Source organism: Notamacropus eugenii, chromosome 7, assembly GCF_028372415.1.
Source record: "Notamacropus eugenii isolate mMacEug1 chromosome 7, mMacEug1.pri_v2, whole genome shotgun sequence".
In the NCBI taxonomy this organism is placed as follows: domain Eukaryota; kingdom Metazoa; phylum Chordata; class Mammalia; order Diprotodontia; family Macropodidae; genus Notamacropus; species Notamacropus eugenii.
In genome coordinates, this window is record NC_092878.1 from 132,493,871 (window position 1) to 132,517,009 (window position 23,139).

The 23,139-nt window shown below is 38.0% G+C and overlaps 1 protein-coding gene across 11 annotated transcripts in view; it reads left to right on the forward strand.

Annotated features, from left to right (window-relative positions):
- BMPR1B (bone morphogenetic protein receptor type 1B) overlaps positions 1–23,139 on the forward strand; it is a 480,264-nt gene that overhangs the window by 414,764 nt on the left and 42,361 nt on the right. For 10 of the 11 annotated variants that reach the window (XM_072624689.1, XM_072624692.1, XM_072624697.1 and 7 more), the window contains one exon: positions 8,246–8,408. The exons of the other annotated variant lie outside the window; for it this stretch is intronic. In XM_072624689.1, coding sequence (XP_072480790.1) covers positions 8,246–8,408 — 163 coding nt within the window. The remainder of the gene's footprint in view (positions 1–8,245; positions 8,409–23,139) is intronic. 11 annotated transcript variants of the gene reach the window in all.

Genomic DNA, 23,139 nt, shown 5'->3' on the forward strand with positions numbered 1-23,139 from the left:
TTTGTTTTTGAAAACATGTTCACTGAATTGAAGATAAAACTAATCTTAAAAAAATGGTTTTGTACTTATTACATAGAAGTGTTTCCTAGTCAACAAAGTTTTATAAATGTATTTACATATGTAAAATAGTATACATGATATAGGAAATATATATTTATAATGTAAATATAACTTAATCATAATTAATACATGGAAGAGAGATAAAATGAGTATATGTTTAAAAACACACTTAATTGTTGATGAGCCAGTAGTGATTCAGTATAATGTAAAGGACTACGAGAAGATCTTTTAACCCTAGATTTCTAGGACATTTCTGCCTCTTATACTGGCTTATAAGTTAGTTATCAGCAAGTCATTCAGATGAGGGAAGGATAATCCTATATTAAAATATGAATCGTCCTTGGAGGAATTGCATTAAGCAGTTGGTTATACAATCATTACACCTTAGTGTGAATTAATGTGGGAGATAATTTCCTTCGGTTCTTAAGAAAAGTTCTTGATAGGAGGAAGCATTGGAGGAGGGATAGAGGCTTAAAGAAGAAAAGTGAAAAGACACTAAAAACTTCCTGAAAATGTGTATGTTTGTGTGACTGTATGTGTGTGTGTGTGTTTACCTTGAGTCTCATTAAATGTTGATTATGATACAGATCAGTTGATTTAATGTTCCATCTATGTTATTATTCTTTTTTTTTTAAATTTTTTTAATGGTTTACAATCGCTTCCATAAAATTAAAATTTTATCTCCCCAACACCTAACCCCCACTACCCCCCCCCCCCCCCCCCCGGCCACATACAATTCTGTGTAGGTTCTACATATACTTTCCTATTGAGTACATTTTCACTATAGTCATGCTATGTAATTGAACTAAAATAAATGGAAGAAATCATATAACAAATCAAAACATGATACATTAAAACACGCATACACACAAACATGATCTGCTACATTCTGCGAATGACTTCCACTATGTTGTTATTCTTAGGAGCGATTTCATAAATGATACAATTTGGAATGAGAGGTGATTTGGTATAGTGGCTAAGTGGATAGAGAGCCAACCAAGGACTCTATATGGCCAGGGTTCAAAACCTACCTCTGACACTTAAGTAGCTCTGTGATGATGTGAAAGTCCTATCACTTCCCAGTTTCCCACACAACTTTCGGGAATTATAAATTACAGATGAAGGACTGATCCGTATGAATGAAGGGACTTTCTACAGTGAGACTTTCCAACAGATGAAATCATGGTTTCAGATCTCCATCCCCTAAAAAAAAGCCTGGCATACTGAGCTTACCCATTTAGGATAATTTTATTTGGGGAAATATATTGATAGCCATTCATTAACATATATTTATAAATTTTGTAATCTAAAGGAGCACTTCTTAAACGGTGGGTCATAACTCCTTATGGGGTTGCAAAAAATTTGGCAACAATAAAAGGTTTCTGAATGTACAATGACTAAAAATTAATTAAAAAATCAAGCACATAATGAATCCAATGTTTTTCTGGCAGTACTTGCCCATGTCATATTGTGCAACTGCACTGCAGCTTGGTTATGAACACAAAGCATGTGCACTTTGCATAAAGGGGGTCAAGAGTGGAAAAAGTTAAAGAATCCCTAACCTGAGTAAGATGGGTTTAAAATCTCCATGGTAAAAAATGTTATTAAGAATAGGAAATAATTCTATGCAGGGACTACAGAAGGTAATTTTTCAAAAAACTTGGCTGTGTTTAGTGTCTAGCTCAGTAAAATGTTTCCCAATACAATATATATTTTAGGAGAGTGGAAAGCTTTGATTTCTTTTAGTTGTTTTCTTGTGGGATAATGTATATTTGGATATGAGGCAGAGACAGATCTAGGAAATCAAGGAAAGAAGCAGAAGTCTAGATTGGAGCGAAGGTGCAATAAAAGTCAGGCTGCCCATGGTGCTGATAGATGGTGGGGAGTTTACAGTTGGAACTATTCGATACCAAAACAGCCCCGGGGCCTCTGAGGCTGAGGTTATGGATTTGTTACAAGCTAACATGCTTCTCTCCTTGCTGCAGAACAGCAGCGCTTCCTAAGGACACTTGTAGAATTTATGACTTTTAGAAATTTGAGTCTAATTCCCAATCATAGTTGCTTGAATGAGAGACCAATTTATAATTTGCTAAATTATTGTGAAATACTTACAAGACCTTTTATTTTAGTCATGGTGCTTTGTAAAAAACAAATTACAACACAGTTGTTATTGGATGGCTACTTCTCTGTACAATTTACAATTTTTAAAAAATTTTCAATTGACAAGTGTTGAGACACTTACTTATATGCCTCCAGCTGTACTAGATTCTATCAAAGTATCTCTGTTGGAAGCAAATTACACCTCGTCATGTGTAGAGAATTCTTATGGCACTTTAAGAATGGGGTAAAAAGGCAAGGGGTTGTAGTGAAAATGGAAGCCAGAGAAGGGAAAGGAGAGAAAGGTGAGACAGGGTCAAGATTGAAAAGAAATAGAGCAGAGGAAAGAAGTTTACAAGGAGCAGAAAGAGAAGGAGGAGAAAAAGGGAAGAAAATACAACTAGTTTACAATCCAGAAAATCAGTGCCTTCCCTCCTCTTTCTTGAATAGCAATTTAGTTCTTCGTTACTTACTTGGGACTCTTTTAAATCTCCTCAAACTTTTAATCTTCATTTTTGAAAACTTTGACCTTGCCTAGATGACATAATCTCATTCATTACCTAATTTTATTTTGTTAAATATACTTATTTGCCTTTCTTTTATTTCTCTCATTTGAAGAATTAGAAAATCAAAAATTATGTTCATCTTTCCTTTCTACTGGAAGGATGACTCACTCGCCCCCCTTTTGGGGAAAATTAGACTTTTTAATGATTAGACTGAATTTTGCCAGATATATTTTTCAGGAAATTATTCTTTCCAAAGTTACCAGTATTTGCCAAATCCCTCCTTGATCTTGAAATAGCATTTGCTGCTCTTGACCGTTTCCTTTTCCTTACTTTCTCCTCTCTTGATCTCTCCATGGTCTCTTTTACTTGGCTACCAGCCATATGATGCCTCCTAGCTGTGCAGTTATTTCTCTCTTTGCATTCTCTCTCTTAGAGAGCTAATCAGCTCGGTGAATTTGATTATTATATGTGTGCTGATAATATCTTTATATCTAGCCCCACTGTTTATTTTCAGCTTCATTCACATTATACCAAATAACTGTCTATTTTAAATATCCAACTGTTTGACTTGTAGGCATCTCAAACTTAACATACATCAGAAACACAATTCATTATGGTCAGCTCCTTCCTTAACTCACTGCTCCTTTACGTTTCTCTGTTTCTGGCAAAGGCATTGCCACATATCCAGTGACCTAGATTAGCAATCTTATGTCATGCTCAGCTCCTTAGTCTGATTTGCCCCACAATCCAGTTGCTGAAGTTGTTTTTTTTTTTACCCTTCATAAACTCTCCACTCAGTCCACTCACACAGGATCTTACCTCGTCCCACCTGAACTATTGCGTCAGCCCTTTATTTGATCTTCCTGGCTCAAGTCTGTCTCTATTGCAATCTTCCATGTACCTGTCAAAGCAATTTTCCTAATGTGAAGGTCTGACCACATCACTTCTCCCTCCCTTCAGTAAACAGCAGGAGCTGCAGATTACCTCTAGTATCAAATATAAGCTCTTCTCTTTAGCATTTAAAACTTTTCTCAACTTGGCACCAACCCATGTTTCCATCCTGAATGCACTTTATATTTTTTGGTGTAACAGGAGGGTCCAGCCAAACGACCTTCTTGGTGAAGAAGGGTGATAGCCATTCCGCTCACATATTACACTCTAGGGTCTTTCATTCAGTAGCTCAGTGGAGAAAAGACTAGACTGGAGTCAGAAAGAGTCAAGTTCACATCCCACCTCAGGAACTTACTGCCTGAGTGACCTTAGCAAGTCACTTAACCTCACTTAGCCTCATTTTTTTTTTTCATTTGTAAAGTGGGGATAATAATAGTCCTTATTTCCCCTGGGGTTGTTTTGAGGATAAAATGAGATATTTATAAAGTGCTTTGGAAACCATAAAGCACTATGCTAGCAATTTTTTTCTCCCAACCTAGTGTTTACCTCATGCCTAGAATGCATTTATTTTGTCCTCTTCTCCCATCTTTTAGAATCTTTAAGTTCATTTAAAATTCAGCTCAAATGACATTTTGAGCATGAAACCTTTCCTAACCAACCAACTTCTTGATTTGCAGGCATCTCCAAATTAATGTATATTGAAAACAGAATTCATGACGGTAGCCTCCTTCCCTAAGCTCTGAGTACTTTGTCCCCTCAAAACACTCCAAATGACCGGACCATATGTCAGTTTTGTGTATCTCTGCTTGTCAGCTCCACAGGACTGAGACTGCTTAGCGCTTGTCTTTGTATCCTCAGTGCCTAGCTCAGTGTCCTATCCATAGCACGCTCTTAAGAAATGCTTGTTGAGAGATTGTTTGAAGACCACCATAAAGGCTAATGTTGCTTTAAGGTTCAGTAATAGAGTCATAGCACCCAGAACAAGAGATACCTATGTCTACACCCTCAGCTTTGGTAATGCCATGTAGTATTATTATTAGTATTATGGTGTAGGTACCATCCCTTAGTAAGAATTCTAACACTGTTTCCATAGGAGGGCAGCCTTTATTGAGAGGTCTCACGTCTATACCATCAAACAGTTGTTTGATAGAAGTGCAGATGTTAAGATAAGAGTGGGAAAAAGATGTTCAGGGTAGAGCATGATTGCTGCCATTAAATGTTTGAAGGGCTGGCATGTCAGTGTGCTTTTGTATATGCTTGCTTGTGTGTGTATGTTACCTTCACCATCAAATGTAAGCTCTATCAGGGTAGAGAACTGTTTTATATTTTTAGCCCAATATCTGGTATATAACTGCTTGTTGATTAATTGTTAATGCCACGAGGTGGAACCAGGACTCATGGGAGACAATCAAGTTGAGCGCGAGATGGATTTCATAAAAGAGGGCTGTACAAACGTGAAACAGTGTGCTTTCAGTATCATAGGTTCATACAGGAGACCTTAGGCACCACCAAGTCCAACTCTGTTATTTTATAGATAAGGCAACTGAAGCACAGAGAGGTTAAGTGATCTATCTAGGGATACATGGTATTAACTGTCTGGGTCAGGATTCAAACCCAGGTCTTCCTGACTCCCATTGGAGACTGGATTATGTCTTGTCAGGGATCCTGTAGAATAAATTCCTTCCCTATTTTCTGAGTTTCCACCAACCCCTACAATTTATGAATCCATGATCCTGTATCTGCCTCTTCTAGCTCCTGGCCTTAAGGCTGTTTCTACTTTACTACCCTGCCTTTCCTTTTCATTAATGTTTTAAAAATCAGAAAATAAAAATACATGGCTTATTTTTAATTATATTTTAAATAATTCTACACTTTCATTTAATGGAGAAATAGCAAATTTAAATATGTTCTCTCTTTGTTAAATGGATCACTCACTAGGTAGGGAATAGATATATTCATATACATGCACAATATACTTATCTACATATATGTGCTTTGCCGTATGCTCAGGAAAGTACACTTCAGAGACATAAATGTTTTCTGCTATCAAGTAGCTACCCCAAACGCCTCTATTTTGTGATATCTCAAGTATAAAAGCTATTTCTGTGGAATTGCCAATGTTTTTCTTTTATTTGGAAAACAGCTTTCTTGGAAGAAAAAATGGATTTAGCCTTTTTTTTTAAATTCTAAAAACAACTTTGAAGGATGGTTTGTGAGTTACAAAACCCCACTAATCATCAGTGGATAGACTGTAGGGCACCATCCCTTAGTAGGTTATGGAACACTTTTTTTTTTTTTTACCCTGGGTTCAAATCTCACCTCTGACAGTTGTTACCTATATGATCTTGAGCAAATTTCTGAACCTCAGTTTCCTTATCTGTAAAGTAAAGTGGAAGGACTATCTCTACACCTGTGATCTAATGTTCTTGTTATGATTAGGGGGAAAAAATCTTTAATGTTTTCTTGGAATTAATGATTATACATTTTGAGATAGGAAATCTTACACATAATTTAACACAACCCCATTTTTCTTTGTGGATCCAGTTCACAATATGAGGAAACTTCATCTAATGAGGCAATCTAGCATTTACTCTGCAGTTTATCTTAGAGAGTTGGTTGGGGCACAAAGAAATGTGATATAAAGGGGGGGGTTAATCTTGTACAAGGAGCCTGAAAATTACAAATAAATTATGCTATAAATATTCATTTGCAAATCAATTGAAATTAAATTCTTTCATTTAAAATAATGTAAGGTAGGTATAAATGATCTCTGGTTAACCTTTAAAAGCCCAATTCATAACATAGATAAAATTCTGTTCGTTTTCAGTGTAATACTAAAAAAAGTTTTGTTGTAATACCCATAAACAAACAAAAAAGAAAAATGGAAAGATGATGTGGTGCAGTGGCTAGAGCAGTGAATACCTCTGAAGTCAGTGGATTTATATAAAGCAGTCTTGCCTCAGGCACTGCTTTTGTGACCTTGGGCAAGTCATTTAACTTCTTTGGACCTCAGGTTACACTAGATCACCTCTGAGATCCCTTCCAACTCTATATCTATTATTTTCTGAATATGAAATTATAATTTGATGTACTTTGAAAGCTCTTGGTTAGAGGAGGAGCTTTAATTGGAAGATGATGGGGAAGCAGATGGAAGTGTTGAATGAAAATCATCAGAGATATAATTTATATCATATTTCAGTCCTCATGGTCAATGAAGTGGACATGAATCACATGGTTACTTTGAGGGATGAGATTCCTATTTAAAGAATAACTGGTTGAGGACTAGAGGAAATTGGCCCCTGGATATTTTATTTTCATTTGGCAAAGGAAATCCTAGGTGGGGCTGGTATAGGAATTTTTACAAAAGCAGTTGTCATGTTGTACTGATTATTTTTCCCTCCATGTTACTACTTAGCTCTGTTTTATAGTTAGTGGTAAAACTTTTCACACCTAAAAGACCTTGAGCAGCATTCAAAATTGTCATTGTCTCTTTCTATACTTATCATTGTTTGATGGGGCAAATGGTAAGAAACATCTGTGGCTTTTTTATGAAGCCTGGTTGTAGTTCTTACAATTCAAGAGCTTTGATTTTTTTATAATCAGAGTATAACTAATTTTAGCTGCCAAACCCATAGAACCTTGAATGAAGCATTGTAGTCTTATGGTTTTGTGGGCTTAAAACTGGTAGGGACCATCAAATCTAAACTCATTTTACTGATGAAGACAAAATACCAGGGATGATGTGAGCTGTCCATGGTACAGAATCTAGAATTTGAATCCACTTGAAGGGATTGAAATGATGTCCACCAGAAACTGGATTGATTATATCATTTAGAAAATTTAAAAGTTTCTATTTTTTGTTGTTTTTATTACTACCCTGTTTGGCTTTTATCTTGGTGACATGTTAACCCATTGTTACACTTCATTTTATTCTGTTGTATCTTTACTTTTCCTATTTTAAGAATGTCTAACCTCCTACCCTCCCCCCGCCAAAGATTGTCACTGTTGACTGTTACGGTAGGTATATGTTCCTGTTTGCAACAGCTGCCAAGAGTGATGTATATCTGGATGAGGATGATGCTAGGAGCTAGAAGTTATGTAGTGGTGTAAGGTTGTCCAAGTGATTTACATAGTGCTATCTCATTTGATCTTCACAAGTACTTTGGGAGGTAGGGACTATTTATGATCGCCACTTAATAGAAAGGAAACTGAGGACCAGGGAGGTTATAAACCTTGCCCAGCTTTATACAGTTACTAAATGTCTGAGGAAGAATTTGAACTCTGGTCTTTCTGAGCGCTTTATCGATGCTACCTAGTTCATGGTAAGCATTTGGGATTTTGACCTCATAATGAAATATGTGGCAGAAAATTATTTTTGTCATCACTTCTTTATATTTTCTATGTAATAAATAAAATTATAGAAGATTTGATTGAAATGATTATGCAAATTTTATATACTTTATGAAACTTTATCCTATGTGGAGAAACTTATTCTCCACACAATAGTGACTTTTTAAATTATAAAGTCTCTCAATTTGAATTATATGGAGTACTGACCACAGATTGCTTTCAAGAAATTACATGCCTTAAGCTTCTTCTCCTTTTTATTTTTTGATAGATAACACTGGAAACTCTCCATAGATCTAAAAAAATATATATATACATATACATATATTACTCTTCCTTTATAGCTAATTTCCTTGACAATATGCTTTTGCGAAGTTCGGGAAAATTGAATGTGGACAGCAGCAAGAAGGAAGACGGTGTGATCACAGCCCCCACCCCTCGGCCAAAGGTCTTGCAATGCAAATGCCACCATCACTGTCCGGAAGACTCCGTCAACAATATATGCAGGTTGGTGGTTCAAGTAATTCAAATATAGATGTTTAACAGTAGTAGAGCACTTCTTTAGAGGCGCTAGGGGACAGCATGCTGACTTTGGAGTCAGAGCACAGGGGTTTAAATCCTGCTCCTGTCACTAGCCATGTGCCCTTGGGCAAGCCAGTTAACCTCCCTAGACCTCAGTTTCCTCATCTGTGAAATGAAGGGGTTGGATTAGGCTGCTAAATCTGGGATTCTTTTTTTCTGTTAGAAATATTTTTTTTTTTAAAAAAAAGCCTTTCACGTTTCTGTGGAATTAATGATTATTATATGGTGTAAGTGAGAAAATCCCACCTGGGATTTAAAATTTTACCCTCACTTTGTTATTTTATTTCTCTGTAGAATTCACGGTCAAAAATTTGGAAACCAGAACTGAAAATTCAGATTTGTTGCATATGAGAAATTAGACTTTTGACCCTGAAAGCCTAAGATCATTTACCACTCTACTGAAATTATTCTTGGGCTCTACTGGTGAATTAATCACAGTCATGTGACAGCTATAAAGTGGAAAAATATGTTGGTTGCATTTTTGTTTTGTGCTGTCCAAAGCGGCCCATTTCAGTCCAAGGCCACTTAAATTCATCAGCTGTCGTCACTGCTGTATTTTCCAACAGTGTCCAACTCTTCAACTACATTAGAAACAATGCTGAAGTTGTACTGCCTGGCATTGTACTCTGACATCCTTCTAATCACCTCTACTTACTTTCACTATTCAAAAACAAAATTCTTGCAATATAGACCAAATGTTTAGACCCTCCTCAACAGGAACTGGTTTTTCTAAGTGTCTGTTCAGTAAAAGAAGATTTAATACAGTTAAAAAAAATTTCAGCACATTGGCATACTGGCACATCAGTGTAGAGTAGGGATTCTTAATTTTTTTTTCTGTCATGGACTCATTTGCCAGTCCAGTGAAAACTGTCTACCTCTTCTTAGAATATTGTATTTAAATACATAAAATAAATATATACAATTATATAGGAAACCAATTATAGGAAATAAAGATGCAGTTTTTCCCATCTAAGTCCATGGACTCCCTGAAATCTATCAACGAACTCCTTGATGTAGTGGTCCTTGGACCCCAGGTTAAGAACCTTTGTTTTAGAGAGAATTCGCAAGTTTGGATGATTAGTTATCATGGTAGAACTTGAGGTAATGAATGAGCTGGGTGTTGGAGCATTATGATCGGTGTATTGGGAAATAAGACTTACCAGCTACCATGCCGAATGACTTACATTCCAGAGCAAGATGTGAACATTTTTTCTCATCTGTCTTCATGCATCAGAAGCTGTATTTTCCTATGTTTTACCTATACCCATATTTAGATTAAGAATTGGCAGTCTTGCAGAAAGAGAGATGAGTGTCAGAAGTTTTGGACACAGGGCAAAGGGCTGGGCTAAGAGAAATCTGATGGTATGTTTAGGATCCAGTGAAAGAAGCAGGTAAAAAGACGTTAGAATAGGTCAAATGTGACAGAGTGTAGAGAAGTAGTCAGAAGACATTCAGTATCTACAAGAGAATAGTCAAGGAGGTTAACAGAGGCTGAGAAAATTGGAAAGGCATTGGTCAGGAGTCCAGACAAAGCGACTAGATCAAAATTCAGGTCACTAATGTAGCAAAAAGGTTCAAATTGAAGAAAGAAATTTTGAGCCATAGGGGAACTGGTAGAGAAAAAATAGGACACAATCTCATCTCTCCTGGATTTGCATGTGGAAATCAGTGAGAGCACCTAACTGGAGTGGGGAATAAGGGGACAGAGAGCAAGGACATTCCTATTGAGGGAATCATGGTATTTTAGTGGTAGAGGGGGCCTTGAAATAACTTGGCCTAATGCTTTCATTTTACATATTAGGATACTGAATGAAGTGACTCATCCAAGATTTAGACTGTGGTAAAGATGACAGATTTTCTCTAGTTCGCTTCTTTTCATTGGAAAGAGGTGGTGGCTGTTACAAGGTCACCTTTTCCTAGAAGCCAGTGGTGGCCAGAAGCACAGTGAAGGAGGGAGTGCTTTCCAGGACCCCAGGCTTTTTCAAAGCTTAACCAGTGGGAGGGCAAGCTCTCTTTTCACTCCTCCTTCTCCTTAAATTGCAAATGACTACTATTTCTAACATGAGTAGTACTTAAAGCACTTAATATAAATTTGGATTTGTGGTTTTGAATGGTCATATTTTTTGTTCATTTTAAATGTTCGGTGTTAATTAGTTTAGAATGAAAAACTTCATTATAGCTTGAGAAGTAATTAGCACAATCCTATTCTATGTGATATCTGCCTTCCCCCAGGATCCTCAAAGTGCCATGGTGTCTTCTGATCCCCTTTTTTCCTGTGTATTTAAATTTTTTAATTCATTGTTGTTGTTTTGCAGAGTTGTAGTCATTGATGTTTTCATTCTACTTTCTTTATGCTGCATCACTTCTTTCTGTTCTGTTGTTTCTTTGTAGTTTTCATATTTACCATATCTTTTATCATGGCAATAGTCTGTTATTATTGAAAGGTATCATGCATTCAGCCAGTTCCTAATAATTAGACATAAGAATTGTTTTGAGTCTTATCCTAACTTTTATATTTTATGGTCACAGGAAGCAGTTCTTTATATTCTGTATTCAGGAACAGAGCTAGCACAGTACTTTGCTAGTAGTGGACAATAGATACCAGTTCTTTGATTGAGTATGGAGAACAGTGCCTCTGGGGCAAGTACAGATGCTTAGGGCTGTGGTTGTGTCTGTCCTTCTTTCTTGAAGAGGACCGTGATGTCAAGGAAATGATGACATGACTTAAAGTTGACTTTGATTTGAGTGAGGGAGGGCTGTGCCTTACTTTCTCCTCTAGAACCTTCTGAGACCGGTGGCCAGATATACTTCAGGATGACTGGAGATGGCCCAGGATGCAGTGGAAGACCCTGTCCCTTTTAGGCTAAGATCTTTTCAGCTTCTCACTTTGAGTCAGGTGAAGCCAGTTCATTGAATAGACCTCTCTAAGAAGTTTGTCAAGGGGTGGCACCTTTAATGAGAATGAAAGAAGAAAAAGCAATCAGTCTTGGAGGGGATGAACTCTCATGGTTGTTCCAAAGCGAAACAGTTACCATTGACATTCACTGTAAGGCAAACTACAGTCAGTCATTAAGTGGAGCTTGGGCAGGGACCTGTTGTGGTCCATGAGCTTCAGAGTGAACTGGGTTTAAGAGAGAGAGGGAGAGGGAAAGGAAGGAAGGAGGGAAGGAGGGAGCCAGTTTCTGGCCATTCTAATATACTTTCCTTTGGAAAGGAGAGGGAGAGGTTGAGCTTAGTTGCCCACCTAACTCTAAGTGTCTCTCTCTTCCAAGTATGTTTCTTGTAAACAACATTTGTTGGATTCTGGTTTCTAATCCATTCTGTTATCTCCTTCTGTTTTATGGGTGAATTCATTCCATTCTCTTTCTCAGTTATAATTGCTTACTGTACATTTTCCTCCAATCCGTTTCTCTTCTGTTTTATCCTTCTCTATCTCTTTTTACCCTTTCCCTCCTCTTTTTCTGTTTTCTCAAATTCTTACTGGCTCCTTTAATCTGCCCCCTTCCCCCCCGCCTTTTACTAACTAGCCTTTTCTGTATGCCCTTCCCTTCCTGCTTCCCTTTCCGATAAGATAGATTTCTGTAGCCAGTTGAGAGACAGACAGACAGACAGACACACACACACACACACACATATACACACACACAACACACACATTCTTCCCTCTACACCTCAACCATTTACCCCTCCATTATAGAAGCTCTTCCTTGCATTTCTCTTTTATATATGATAATATTCCCCATTATATCTCTCCTTTCCCTTTCCTCCCATTTTTCTCATCTATCTATTTTTTCAGGATCATCCCAACATTAGCTCTCTAGCATGTCCTATGTCTACGTCAAGTCCTTCTATCTTCTCTAACAATGATAAAAGTTGTTAATAGTCATATTTATCTTCTTTGCGTATAGAAACGTAAACAGTTTATTGCATGTCTTATGGTTTGTTTTTCATCTCTGATCTGTTTATCAGAAATGCTCATTTGTCCTCTACTTCATTAAATGTCCTTTTTTTTCCTCTGAAGAATTATATTTGTTTTGCGGTGCTGGTTATTCTTGGTTGTAATTGTCGCTACTTGCCTCCCAAACCCTCTGATTCTTTAACGTAGAAGCTGCTAAATCTTGTGTGATGCTGACTATAACTCCATAGGATCTGAATTGTTTTCATTCTGGCTACTTGAAATATTTTCTTTTCCCCCCGGGAGTGCTGAAATTTTCCTATAATATTCCTAGGCATTTTTATTTTGGGATCTTTTGGGAGGTGATCAGTGAATTCTTTAAATTTTCATTTTATCCCTTGGTTCTGTAAGAGGTGATTTTCCTTTATAATTTCTTAAAAGTGGATGCCTAGGCTCCGTTTTTGTTTTAATCATGGCTTTCATGCAGTTCCATAATTCTTATATTATTTCTTCTTGACCTGTTTTTCAGGTCACTTCTTTTTCTGTTGAAATATTTCAAATTTTCCTCTATTTTCCTTTTTCCTTTTTTTTTAAATTGTTACTTGATGTCTCTTTGCTTCCAGCTTCCAGTTTCTAAGGAATTTTATTCAGTGAACTTTTGTGCTTCTTTTCCCATTTGTCTAATTCTACTTTTTAAGGCATTATTTTCATCAGTGAAGTTTTGTACTTTTTCTATTTTGCCAATTCTGTTTTTTAATGTGTATTTTCTTCACTAATTTTGTACTTATTTCATAGTTTTTTAATAACTTATTTTTCCCAGTTTTTCCTCTTCCATTCTTATTTGCTTTTTTTTTAACAATTTTTTTTTACCCCTTCCAGGAATTCCTGTTGTGTTTGTGCTTAATATGCATTTTTTTCCTTTGAGGGTTTTCTTGTTGCTATTTTGACATTGTCATCTTCTGAATTTGTGACTTGATCTGCCTTTTCACTGTAGTAACTTTTTATGGTCAGGTTTTCTTTTTGTTGTTTGCTCATTTTCCCACACTGTCTGTTGACTTTTTGCTTTATTTTAAAATTTGACTTTATTCCTGGGGTGAATATGGGGGAGGAGAGGACTGTCCCAAGCCTCAGGTTTTTTTTTTTCCCCTGTTTTCAGAGCTTCTGGAGATTTGGAAATTTTCAGTGCTTTGAAGGTGATATGATTTGGGAAAAGGTGTGATCACTGCTTCCTTACATGTGCAAGTGATATACTGTTCCTCAGGGTCCCTGTTCCCTTGGATCAAAAGCCATACTGCTCCTTAGGACTCCTAATCCCCTGTGACTACAAATGATACCGCTTTTCAGGGCCTTTCTTGGGACAGCAAGCACCGCTCTGTGCTCTGTAACTGTAACCTGGAAGTGGATATGGGCAATTGAGTTGTCAAACAGCACTTTATTCTTTGCCCAGTGCTAGCGCAGCAATACCCTGTAGTCTTTTTCTGACCAGCTACGAGATCACTTTCCTGTCTCTAGTTTTAGAGTTCTGAAGTTGCCGCTGCTGCTACTGACATGTCCAAGGCCCACCTTTGGTTTGTTGCCATATGGGATCTGGGCCAGCCCCTACCCCAGTGTCATATAACTCTCCTTCCAACCTCCTCAGTTGTTGTCTCACTCTGGAAAAATATCTCACCTCCACCTTTTCTTGGCTCTCCCACTCCAGAATTCAATTTGTGATGTTGTTTTAAAATAGTTGGAGAAGGAATGTTGGGAGATATTTGCTGCAGTGCTTTCTTTTCCCAGCCACCCTAGCTCTGCCCCACACAAAGTTAATTGTAGGGCTTGGTTTAATAATTTTATAATATACCTTTAAAAAAATTGTGAAGTATGGGCAAAGCCTGTTGGATTACAGTTAATCTACCCATCCCAAAGTTTAAATTAACAAATCTATCCTTATTACTATCAAATTCTTTTAGAAAGTGCATAGATCTCAAAAGTTCTAGTAGTTTAGCTTTTCACCATTTCCTCATTTTCTAAGCTCTCAGTTCCCTTTAAGTGATAATCTCTTACCTAGTACCCCACTTTACTTTGACTTCTTTCTTATTACTTTCCTATGTATAAGGCCTCCCCTATTTTCAGTTCCATCATATTTCTTAGTTGTCTACTTTATGCAACTTTCCTATACATGTATGAGTTCCTCTCTGTTGTTAGGTGCTTAAGAAATGTTTGATAACATAGATGTTCTTGAAATCTAATTAGTAATTGAGATAAGAAGAAGTTAAGCTTTGTATATATCCCGTGAAAGTTCCTCACCCTTTCTCTTGCAAGAAATGTCCCAAAAACAAAAACAAAATTTTTTTTTTAAAGGCAGAGAACAAAATAATCCACAAAACCAATCAGTAAATAAAAAATGCCGTAAAGTACATGCAGGGCAGAATCTAACCTGTAGACCTCCATCTCTGTAAAGGAACGGAAGAGGTTGTATCTCTTTGGATTTCTCATTGGACCCATGATTTATTTTCCTAAAACTTTACATGAACTATTTATTGTTCTTCTTTCCATTTCCATTTTTGGTTTTATGTATATTGTTTTCCTGACTCTGTTTACATCTCTTTGTTTTTTTTTTTGTTTTTTTTTTTGTTAAACTTTTAACATTTACTTTCACACAATTTTGAGTTACAAATTTTCTCCCCTTTTTTCCCCCCTCCCCCCCCCCCAAGACCCAAGTTTTCTAATTGCCCCTGTGACCTATCTTCTCTCTCCTCTATCCTCCCTCCCTGCCCTTGTCTCCGTCTTCTCTTTTGTCCTGTAGGGCCAGATAGCTTTCTTGACCCCTTAACCTGTATTTCTTGTTACCCAGTGGTAAGAACATTACATTTGGTCCTAACACTTTGAGTTCCAACTTCTTTAGCTCCCTCCCTCTCTACCCCTTCCCCTTGGAAGACAGGCAGTTCAATATAGGCCATATCTGTGTAGTTTTGCAAATGATTTCCATACTAGTTGTGTTGTATAAGACTAACTATATTTCCCTCAATCCTGTCCTGTCCCCCATTACTTCTATTTTCTTATGGTCCTTTCCCTCCCCATGAGTGTCGACCTCGTATTGCATTCTCCTCCCCATGCCCTCCCCTCTATCCTCCCCCCCTTCCTGCTTGTGCCCCTGTCCCCCACTCTCCTGTATTATGAGATAGGTTTTCCTATCAGAATGAGTGTGCATTATATTCTTTCCTTTAGTGGAATGTGATGAGAGTAGATCTCATGTTTTTCTCTTGCCTCCCCTCTTTATCCCTCCACTAATAAGTCTTTTGCTTGCCTCTTTTATGAGAGATAATTTGCACCATATAACTTCTCCCTTTCTCCTCCCAATATTTCTCTCTCACTGCTTGATTTCATTTTTTTTTTTAGTATATGATCCCATCCTCTTCAATTCACTCTGTGCACTCTGTCTCTATGTATGTGTGCGTGTGTGCATGTGTGTGTGTGTGTACTCCCACCCAGTGCCCAGATACTGAAATGTTTCAAGAGTTATAAATATTGTCTTTCCATGTAGGAATGTAAACAGTTCAACTTTAGTAAGTCCCTTATGATTTCTCTTTGCTGTTCGCCTTTTCATGGTTCTCTTCATTCTTGTGTTAGAAAGTCAAATTTTCTTTCCAGCTCTGGTCTTTTCATCAGGAAAATTTGAAAGTCTTCTATTTCATTGAAAGACCATTTTTTCTCCTGAAGTATTATAGTCAGTTTTGCTGGGTAGGTGATTCTTGGCTTCAGTCCTAGTTCCTTTGACTTCTGGAATATCCTATTCCATTCCCTTCTATCCCTCAATGTAGAAGGTGCCAGATCTTGTACTATCCTGATTGTATTTCCACAATACTTGAATTGTTTCTTTCTAGCTGCTTGCAATATTTTCTCCTTCACCTGGGAACTCTGGAATTTGGCCACAATGCTCCTAGGAGTTTCTCTTTTTGGATCTCTTTCATGCAGTGTTCTGTGGATTCCTTGAATATTTATTTTGCCTTCTGGTTCTAGTGTTTACATCTCTTTGTCTCAGATCATGTAAGTCTTTCCATGCTTGCATGTATCAATACCCTTCATTTATTCCAGCACAATAACAGTCAGTTATATTCATATACTACAGTTTGTTGGACTGTGCTAGGTATCTACTTTGCTTCCACATTTTTGCTTCTACAAAAAAATGTTGCAATAAATATTTTGGTGTAGATGAGGACTTTGTTTTTATCGATGTTCTCCTTGGAGTATAAACCTACTAGTGGCATCTTTAGGTCAGATGATACGGATATTTTGAATACTTTATTTGTATAATTCCAAATTATTTACAAAGTAGTTGTACTGATCCAAAGCTCTACCAACAGTGGACTAATGTTCCTGTTTTACTCCATCTAAGATTGACTAGGATATTTTAATCTTTCCCAGTTTGCTGAGTGTGGGGTGAATCCTAAGGGTTGTTTTTTATGTCCATTTCTCTTATTATTTATCATTTGGAGCTTTCTTTCATATGTTTTTATAGTTTGCAATGCCTGTTTTGAGAAATATTTGTTTATATTTTTTGAGGAATTACTTTTGGTCTTTTATCTGTTAGTTGTTGGTATTTAGTAGACATTAAACCCTTACCAGGGAAATTTGATATAAGTATTCTTTTCCCTATTTGATCACTTCCTTTCCTATCATTGATGTATTAATTTTGTTCATGCAGAAACTTTTTTGTATGTAGTCAAAGTTATCTTTTTCCTTCTGTAATAATCGCCTCTTTCCTTGTTTGATTAAGAATACATCTCCTGCCTGTATCTGTGAGAGGTATATGAGTAGCTTCTTTCTAAAAAAAAAATATTGTATTATGATTTTCATAATCAAGTATGCATTTTCAGTTTATTTTGAAATTACTTTGGAATAAAACATCCAATGTTTATTTAAACCTGGTTGTGAACATTTACTAAGTACCGATCTTATGTAGTAGATCAAATTTTGTTTTTGATGGGTAGGTATTTCAGTTTAGAGTAGAATGAGACAGTGGCAGTCCATCTAGTAGTTAACCAAAAGAAGTTTACTTAGCCATAATAAGAGAAAGAAATTCAGTGTAGGGGAAAGTATGTTCATTAAATATTAATCTTTGATTCGACTAAGCACATGTTCCTTGTATTGGCCTTGCTTCTTGTTTGTGGGGCTAAAACCTGAGAGAGGAGCTCTTGATTATGTATTTGTTCATATAGGTGATCAGGAGACTTTCCCTTAGCCCAAATTCTAAGTCCCCTTAGCCAGTTGAGGCTTGAGGATATTTTCAGTACCTTTATAAGAAGAGCTAATGAGCTTAGCCAAGGAATTAGGTCCTTAGGAAAAGAAAACCACTGCCTAGAGTATAATAGGGTTCATAAATGCTTACTGATTGATAAGTACCTTCTCTATACAGAGCAGTTTGCTGTGTGCTAGTTGAGACTGAAAGTTTAGATATGGCAGAATCCCAGTCCTCATAGGTCTTAGAGGATAATTCTTGATTTTCTAGGTAAAGGAGTGTTTTTCTCTGTTCCCGAAGTATAGTAAAATCAGTGTCTTAGTACTAGATGGATTGAGTGAGGGTAAAAGTGGAAGTAGGAAAACCAATTAGAAGATAAGGTTGTTGTTCATTTTCCAAGAGGACCATGACATTAGGGAATGATGACATGACTTGCAGTTGACGTTGATTTGGGTGAGGGAGGGCTGTACAAGGTCACCAGCCTCACTTTCTCCTCCTGAGCCATCTGAATTCAGTGACCACATAGATATTCATCAGAATGAATGGAGATAGCCCAGGATGCACAGGGAGATCCTTGCCCTTTTAGGCTAAGCCCTTTTCAGGTCCTCACTTAAAGTGAGGTAATGCCCATTCAAGGAATAGGCTTTACCTCTTTAAGAAGTGAGTTAAGGGTTGGCTCCTTTAATTCAAAACAAAACAAAAAAATCAGTCTGGGAGGGGAAGACCCTCAGGGTTGCTGTTCCAGAGAAACTGTTACCATTGACTTTCCCTTTAAATTCACTCAAAGCCTGGAGGGCCCAAAATATAACCATTAAGTGGAGTTTGGCCAGGGACCCATTGTGGTAGATTGTATGAGTTTCAGAGTGAACTGGGAAGGGAGGGAATGAGGAGGGAAGGAAAGAAGGAAGGAAGGAATCTAGGCAGGAAACCCCAAGTTAACTGGGGTTACTTTGGAACCTTCGGAGGGCAGAAGGAGAGCTGAGTTACCCAAATAGCTGGGTCCCCATTCAGGCAGGTTGGTCTACTCATAGGTTGTGCTTGTCCTTTGTTTTTGAAGAAAACGAGGACATCAAAGAAATGATGACATGACTTGCAGTCGACTTTGATTTGAGTGAAGGAGAGCTGTACAAGGTCACCCGCCTTGCTTTCTTCTCCTAAGTCAAAGAAGATAAGGTCGAGGCAGTGGGAGTATCAATTAATAAACATTTATGAAGTGCCTACTATATGTCACACACTATTCTAAGTGCTAAGGATACTGAGGAGGCAAAAGACAGTACTTGCCCTCAAGGAGCTTATTAACTAATGGGGAGGTAGAACACAAATATTTAGAAAGCAAGCGATATACAGAATAAATTAGAAACAGTTAACAGAGGGAAGACATTGGAATTAAGAGGAATAAGAAAAGGATTCCTGCAGAAGGTGGGATTTTTATTGGGACTTAAATCAGGAAAGTGAGTAGTCAGAGAGGAGGCGGGAGAGTATACCAGCCATGGGAGAGAGAGAAAAGGTCCTGTTCATTGAATGGCCAGGAGACCAGTGTCATTGGCAGAAATCATATGTGTTGGGCATTTAGGTGTAAGAACACTGGAATGGTAGCAGGAGGCTAGGTTATGAAAGGCTTTAGATGGCAAATAGAATACTTTATATTTGATCCTGAATGTTGCTGAGCTTATTGAGTAAGAGAGTGATGTGGTCAGGCTTGTGCTTTAGGAAAATCACTTTAGTGTCTGAGAGAAGGATGGATTGGAATGGTGAGAGATGCAGCCAGGCAGATATTCCAGCAGGTTATTGCAGTCATCCAGGTGGGAGGTAATGAGGGCTTGTACTAGAGTGGTAGCAATGTCAGGGGAGAGAAGGGGGAGCATGTGAGAGATGTTGCAAAGGTGACACCAACCAATAGAAGGTAAAGAGTGAGGCTGCTTTGTCATTTAAGACTAAGAAGGTAGAGAAAGTGACAGAATGCACTCCTGTGATAGGAGATGAGTGAGAGGAGAGAAGAGGGGCTTCACTTGTTTTCTGTTAAGTATGAGCCAAAGTTCTCATCTGAGACAGGTGAGAGGAGGGAGCCATGGGAAGTTTGAGGAGGATTGGAAAGGTGGAGGGTGGGATAAAGAGATATGGTAGGATTGCCTAGTGCGAATAATGGCCCCGATGAAGGTGTGTAACATAAATTTATAGTGTCGCATGTTTTCCTCCACCTTTGCTCAGTAGCACATGTGTAAGAGCAAATATAGTAAATTGTGGAAGTGATCCAGGGCTGAGGTTTGTTGGGCATAATGATTGATGTGATAAAGGATTAAGGATTAAAGAAAGGAGCTCAGTGTAGTTTTGGATTGGTTCACCAGTGGGTCAAGTTGGGGTGAAGAGGAGAGAGTAATCAGTGCAGAGGAGAGGGTGGGAGAAAATAGTGCAATCCAGGGATTGGAGGTTACAGTGCGTATAATGAGTAAGGTTATGTAAGGGAAGGCAAAGGGAGTGGTTAAAAGCCAATAGATGATGGTTAGATATGAGAACTTCAGAATTCTTGAACATGGAGGTGGTACATTTGTATGTGTTGGCAATAGGAAGGGAATTGCCATCTTTGTGTGTGGCAGAGGTGGGATGGAAGAGTGCTCATAGGACATGAGTAGGTTGGAGAACTGAGTGGTTAAGAGTTTTTGGAAGGGAATCAATATGCGTTTTGAAGCCCCCAGTATGAAGATAAGAATTGAGGAGGAGAAAAAAAAATGAGCAGGGTGTTTTTGAGCTCATTAAGGAGGGAAGGTGAGTGACTGGGGGGGGTCTATAGATAGCAGCTACCAGGGTTTTGGTTGTATAGTAGAAATGACTAGCTTGATCTTCAAAGGAAAAGTAGTTACTGAGTGAAGGAGGAATTAGGGGGAGTCTGTAAGTGGCACTGGGCAGCAAGGAAGATTCCAACTCCCCTGCCTTGAGCCGTGAGATGACAAGAATGAGTGAAGGTAAAAGCAGTACTCGAAAGAGTAGCCAGGGAGTATATGTCATCGGTGCAAACCATGTTTCAGTACTAGCGAGGAGAAGGAAGGAGTAGGAGAGGGAAAGATGACAGGAAGTTTGTTGTCTGTGAAGCAGGCATAGTAGAAGGACTGGGGAATTTGGTTGAATCTTTGGTCTGGATGGGTTAAAGGGAATGGGATGAGGAATCAGGTGGTGGTGTGGAATGGCATTGGGGTGATGATCTGCAGGGGTCTAGAATCAATGGCATGTAAAGGGATTTGACCGAGTGTAAGAGTGGGGGGTATCATTCTTTTCCTCTCAAAGGGATAGGCACAACAGAAGATGAGAGACCTGCGATCTAAGGGAGAATTCTTCTTTGTGTTGGAGGTTCTCCACTTCCTAGTTGGAGGATGGGACTGGCAGCAGGAGGTGGAAGTTTGCTTGAGTTGGTATGGATGGAAATGGTAACTTTGGGGCAGATGGAAGATACCCAGCCTGAACTCTTGACACCATTGGTAGATGGAAGATGCTTTGTGCTGGCCCAAAGTTGGAGGTCTTCTCACCTGAGGAAGCTGGCTGTGAGGTGGCAGCAGGGAGTGGTAAATTCCCTGCCTAGAAAGAAGTCTTTTGGGACACACATGACTCCTGCCTACCTCTTAAGGAAAGGTTGAACTCAAGGCTATTTTGGAAGAATAATATGGTTAAAATATTAAGGAAAGAGTAGAAGAAGAATTGAAGATGATTCTGAAGGTTTTGATTCTGGCTAATTGGGCATTGTTGAGGGAGGAGTCCTATATAGCCTGCTGTATTCACCCTGCATGTATCTTGTATGTGGAGGTATAAGTGGAGTGAGCTTGTCTAAAAACCAAGAATGCTGGCTGTGAGACCCTGAGCAAGTGACTTGAACTTTCTATGCATGAGGCAACTCTTTAAGGCCTTCTCTAAGAGAAGCTGGGCACGACTTTGGTAGAGTGATTTCATCAGCTGGGACTTCCCTGTGCCATTGCAGTGACAAATCTGTTGCTTATTCCTACATTTTCTTTACCTATCAGTTATGCTCCCAGACTTCCATAATCTCTACTGTCTCATGCCTTTCCTTATCACTTATCCTTAGCACTGGTTTGCAGTTTTTGAATTCCTGGACCTTCTCTATAAAAAGCCTTTGTTGGGCTTTTATTTGGAATTTTATTAGGCCACATAGAGATGAAAACTTACAGAATTCATGCTTCAATCCTATGACTGTGATTTCGTTGTTGTAGATGCTCCACCCTTCATGCTGATCGCAGCCCTTTGAATTTGGCCTTGGGAATTTCAGTGGCTGAAAAATTCATCCCTTCTGACCAACTTGTGTTTGCAGCTTTCTTTCCTTGGACTTCTCCTTGAATGGCCAACATACAGACTGCCAGAAGACCTATACTGACAGATCGGTGGAAGCTGCCAGAACTAAAATACATTTGCAATGCCAGGATCACTATCTCTCTAACATAAGACTTCAAAGGAGAACATTAATGAAGGGGGAACTTTGAAAAGCTGTTAGTGGGAAAGATCACAAATGACTACACTATGTACCTCATGCTGACAAATTCTTTAAATTCGTAATTACTAGAATATTTGGGCAGTTTTCATTTCATGTGATTTACAGAGTGGAATTATTTGGATCTGGGAACAAATGAGAGACATTGCCTTCAGCTGTAGGATTTAGGAAGGAAGTTTTATATAAAATAAGAGCTTTTTAATATCTGGGTAGCTAACCAAAAACTGAGCCTTGAGAATTCTTTAGTCTTCATTTCAGAAATCTGAGTCATTTGTCCACTTAGTGTCTGGTTAAGAATTCTTGAATTTAATTGATTTTTGAGTCTTAGAGAGGTCATCAATGTATATCATTTTAGGTGATTCACACATGAAATCAGCAGTGATTAGTATATGAATAATTAGAAGCCAAATAGCTTGAAGAATCACAGGTGGCAAAGTTGAAAGGGTTTCATAGGAGTCCTTGCGAAGGTTATGTTAACCCTGAACTTGCTGAAATCTTAATCCTCCAGCTGAGTGTGCTGTTGTGAGTTTCCAAACAGGTGCTCCTGACACACGGTCTCAGATTCTTTAAAGGCACACACTCTGTTCTCGTTTGTTAGCACGTCCTACATTTCATGATGAATCATAACCGTCCATCTGATTTGTTCCACTGGCTCGCTGTTCCTCGTAGTATCAACTTTTGCATTTGTTTTTCCAGTCCTTCATTTTTGTTTATTACTAGTGAAAGTATGAGAATGATGGGTTCTTCTGTTAGATCTTGGACTTAACTCATTTACTAGATAGATAGCTATAGATACATAGATAACATGTAGATATAAAGACACTCATACATATGTGCAAACACATATATACACACACATACAGATATTTGTGTGTGTTTCATTTGTGGAAGCTTTTATTTGGAATTAATTTTGGTGACACTAAATTATATTAATCAGGGTCAGAATGGGAAGTTGGGTACAGGTCACCTTTGAAATAATTAAAAAAATAAATAAATTTAAAAACAAGTTAGACTATGCCTAGTCAGATACTGATGCCTTTTTATTTCCTTT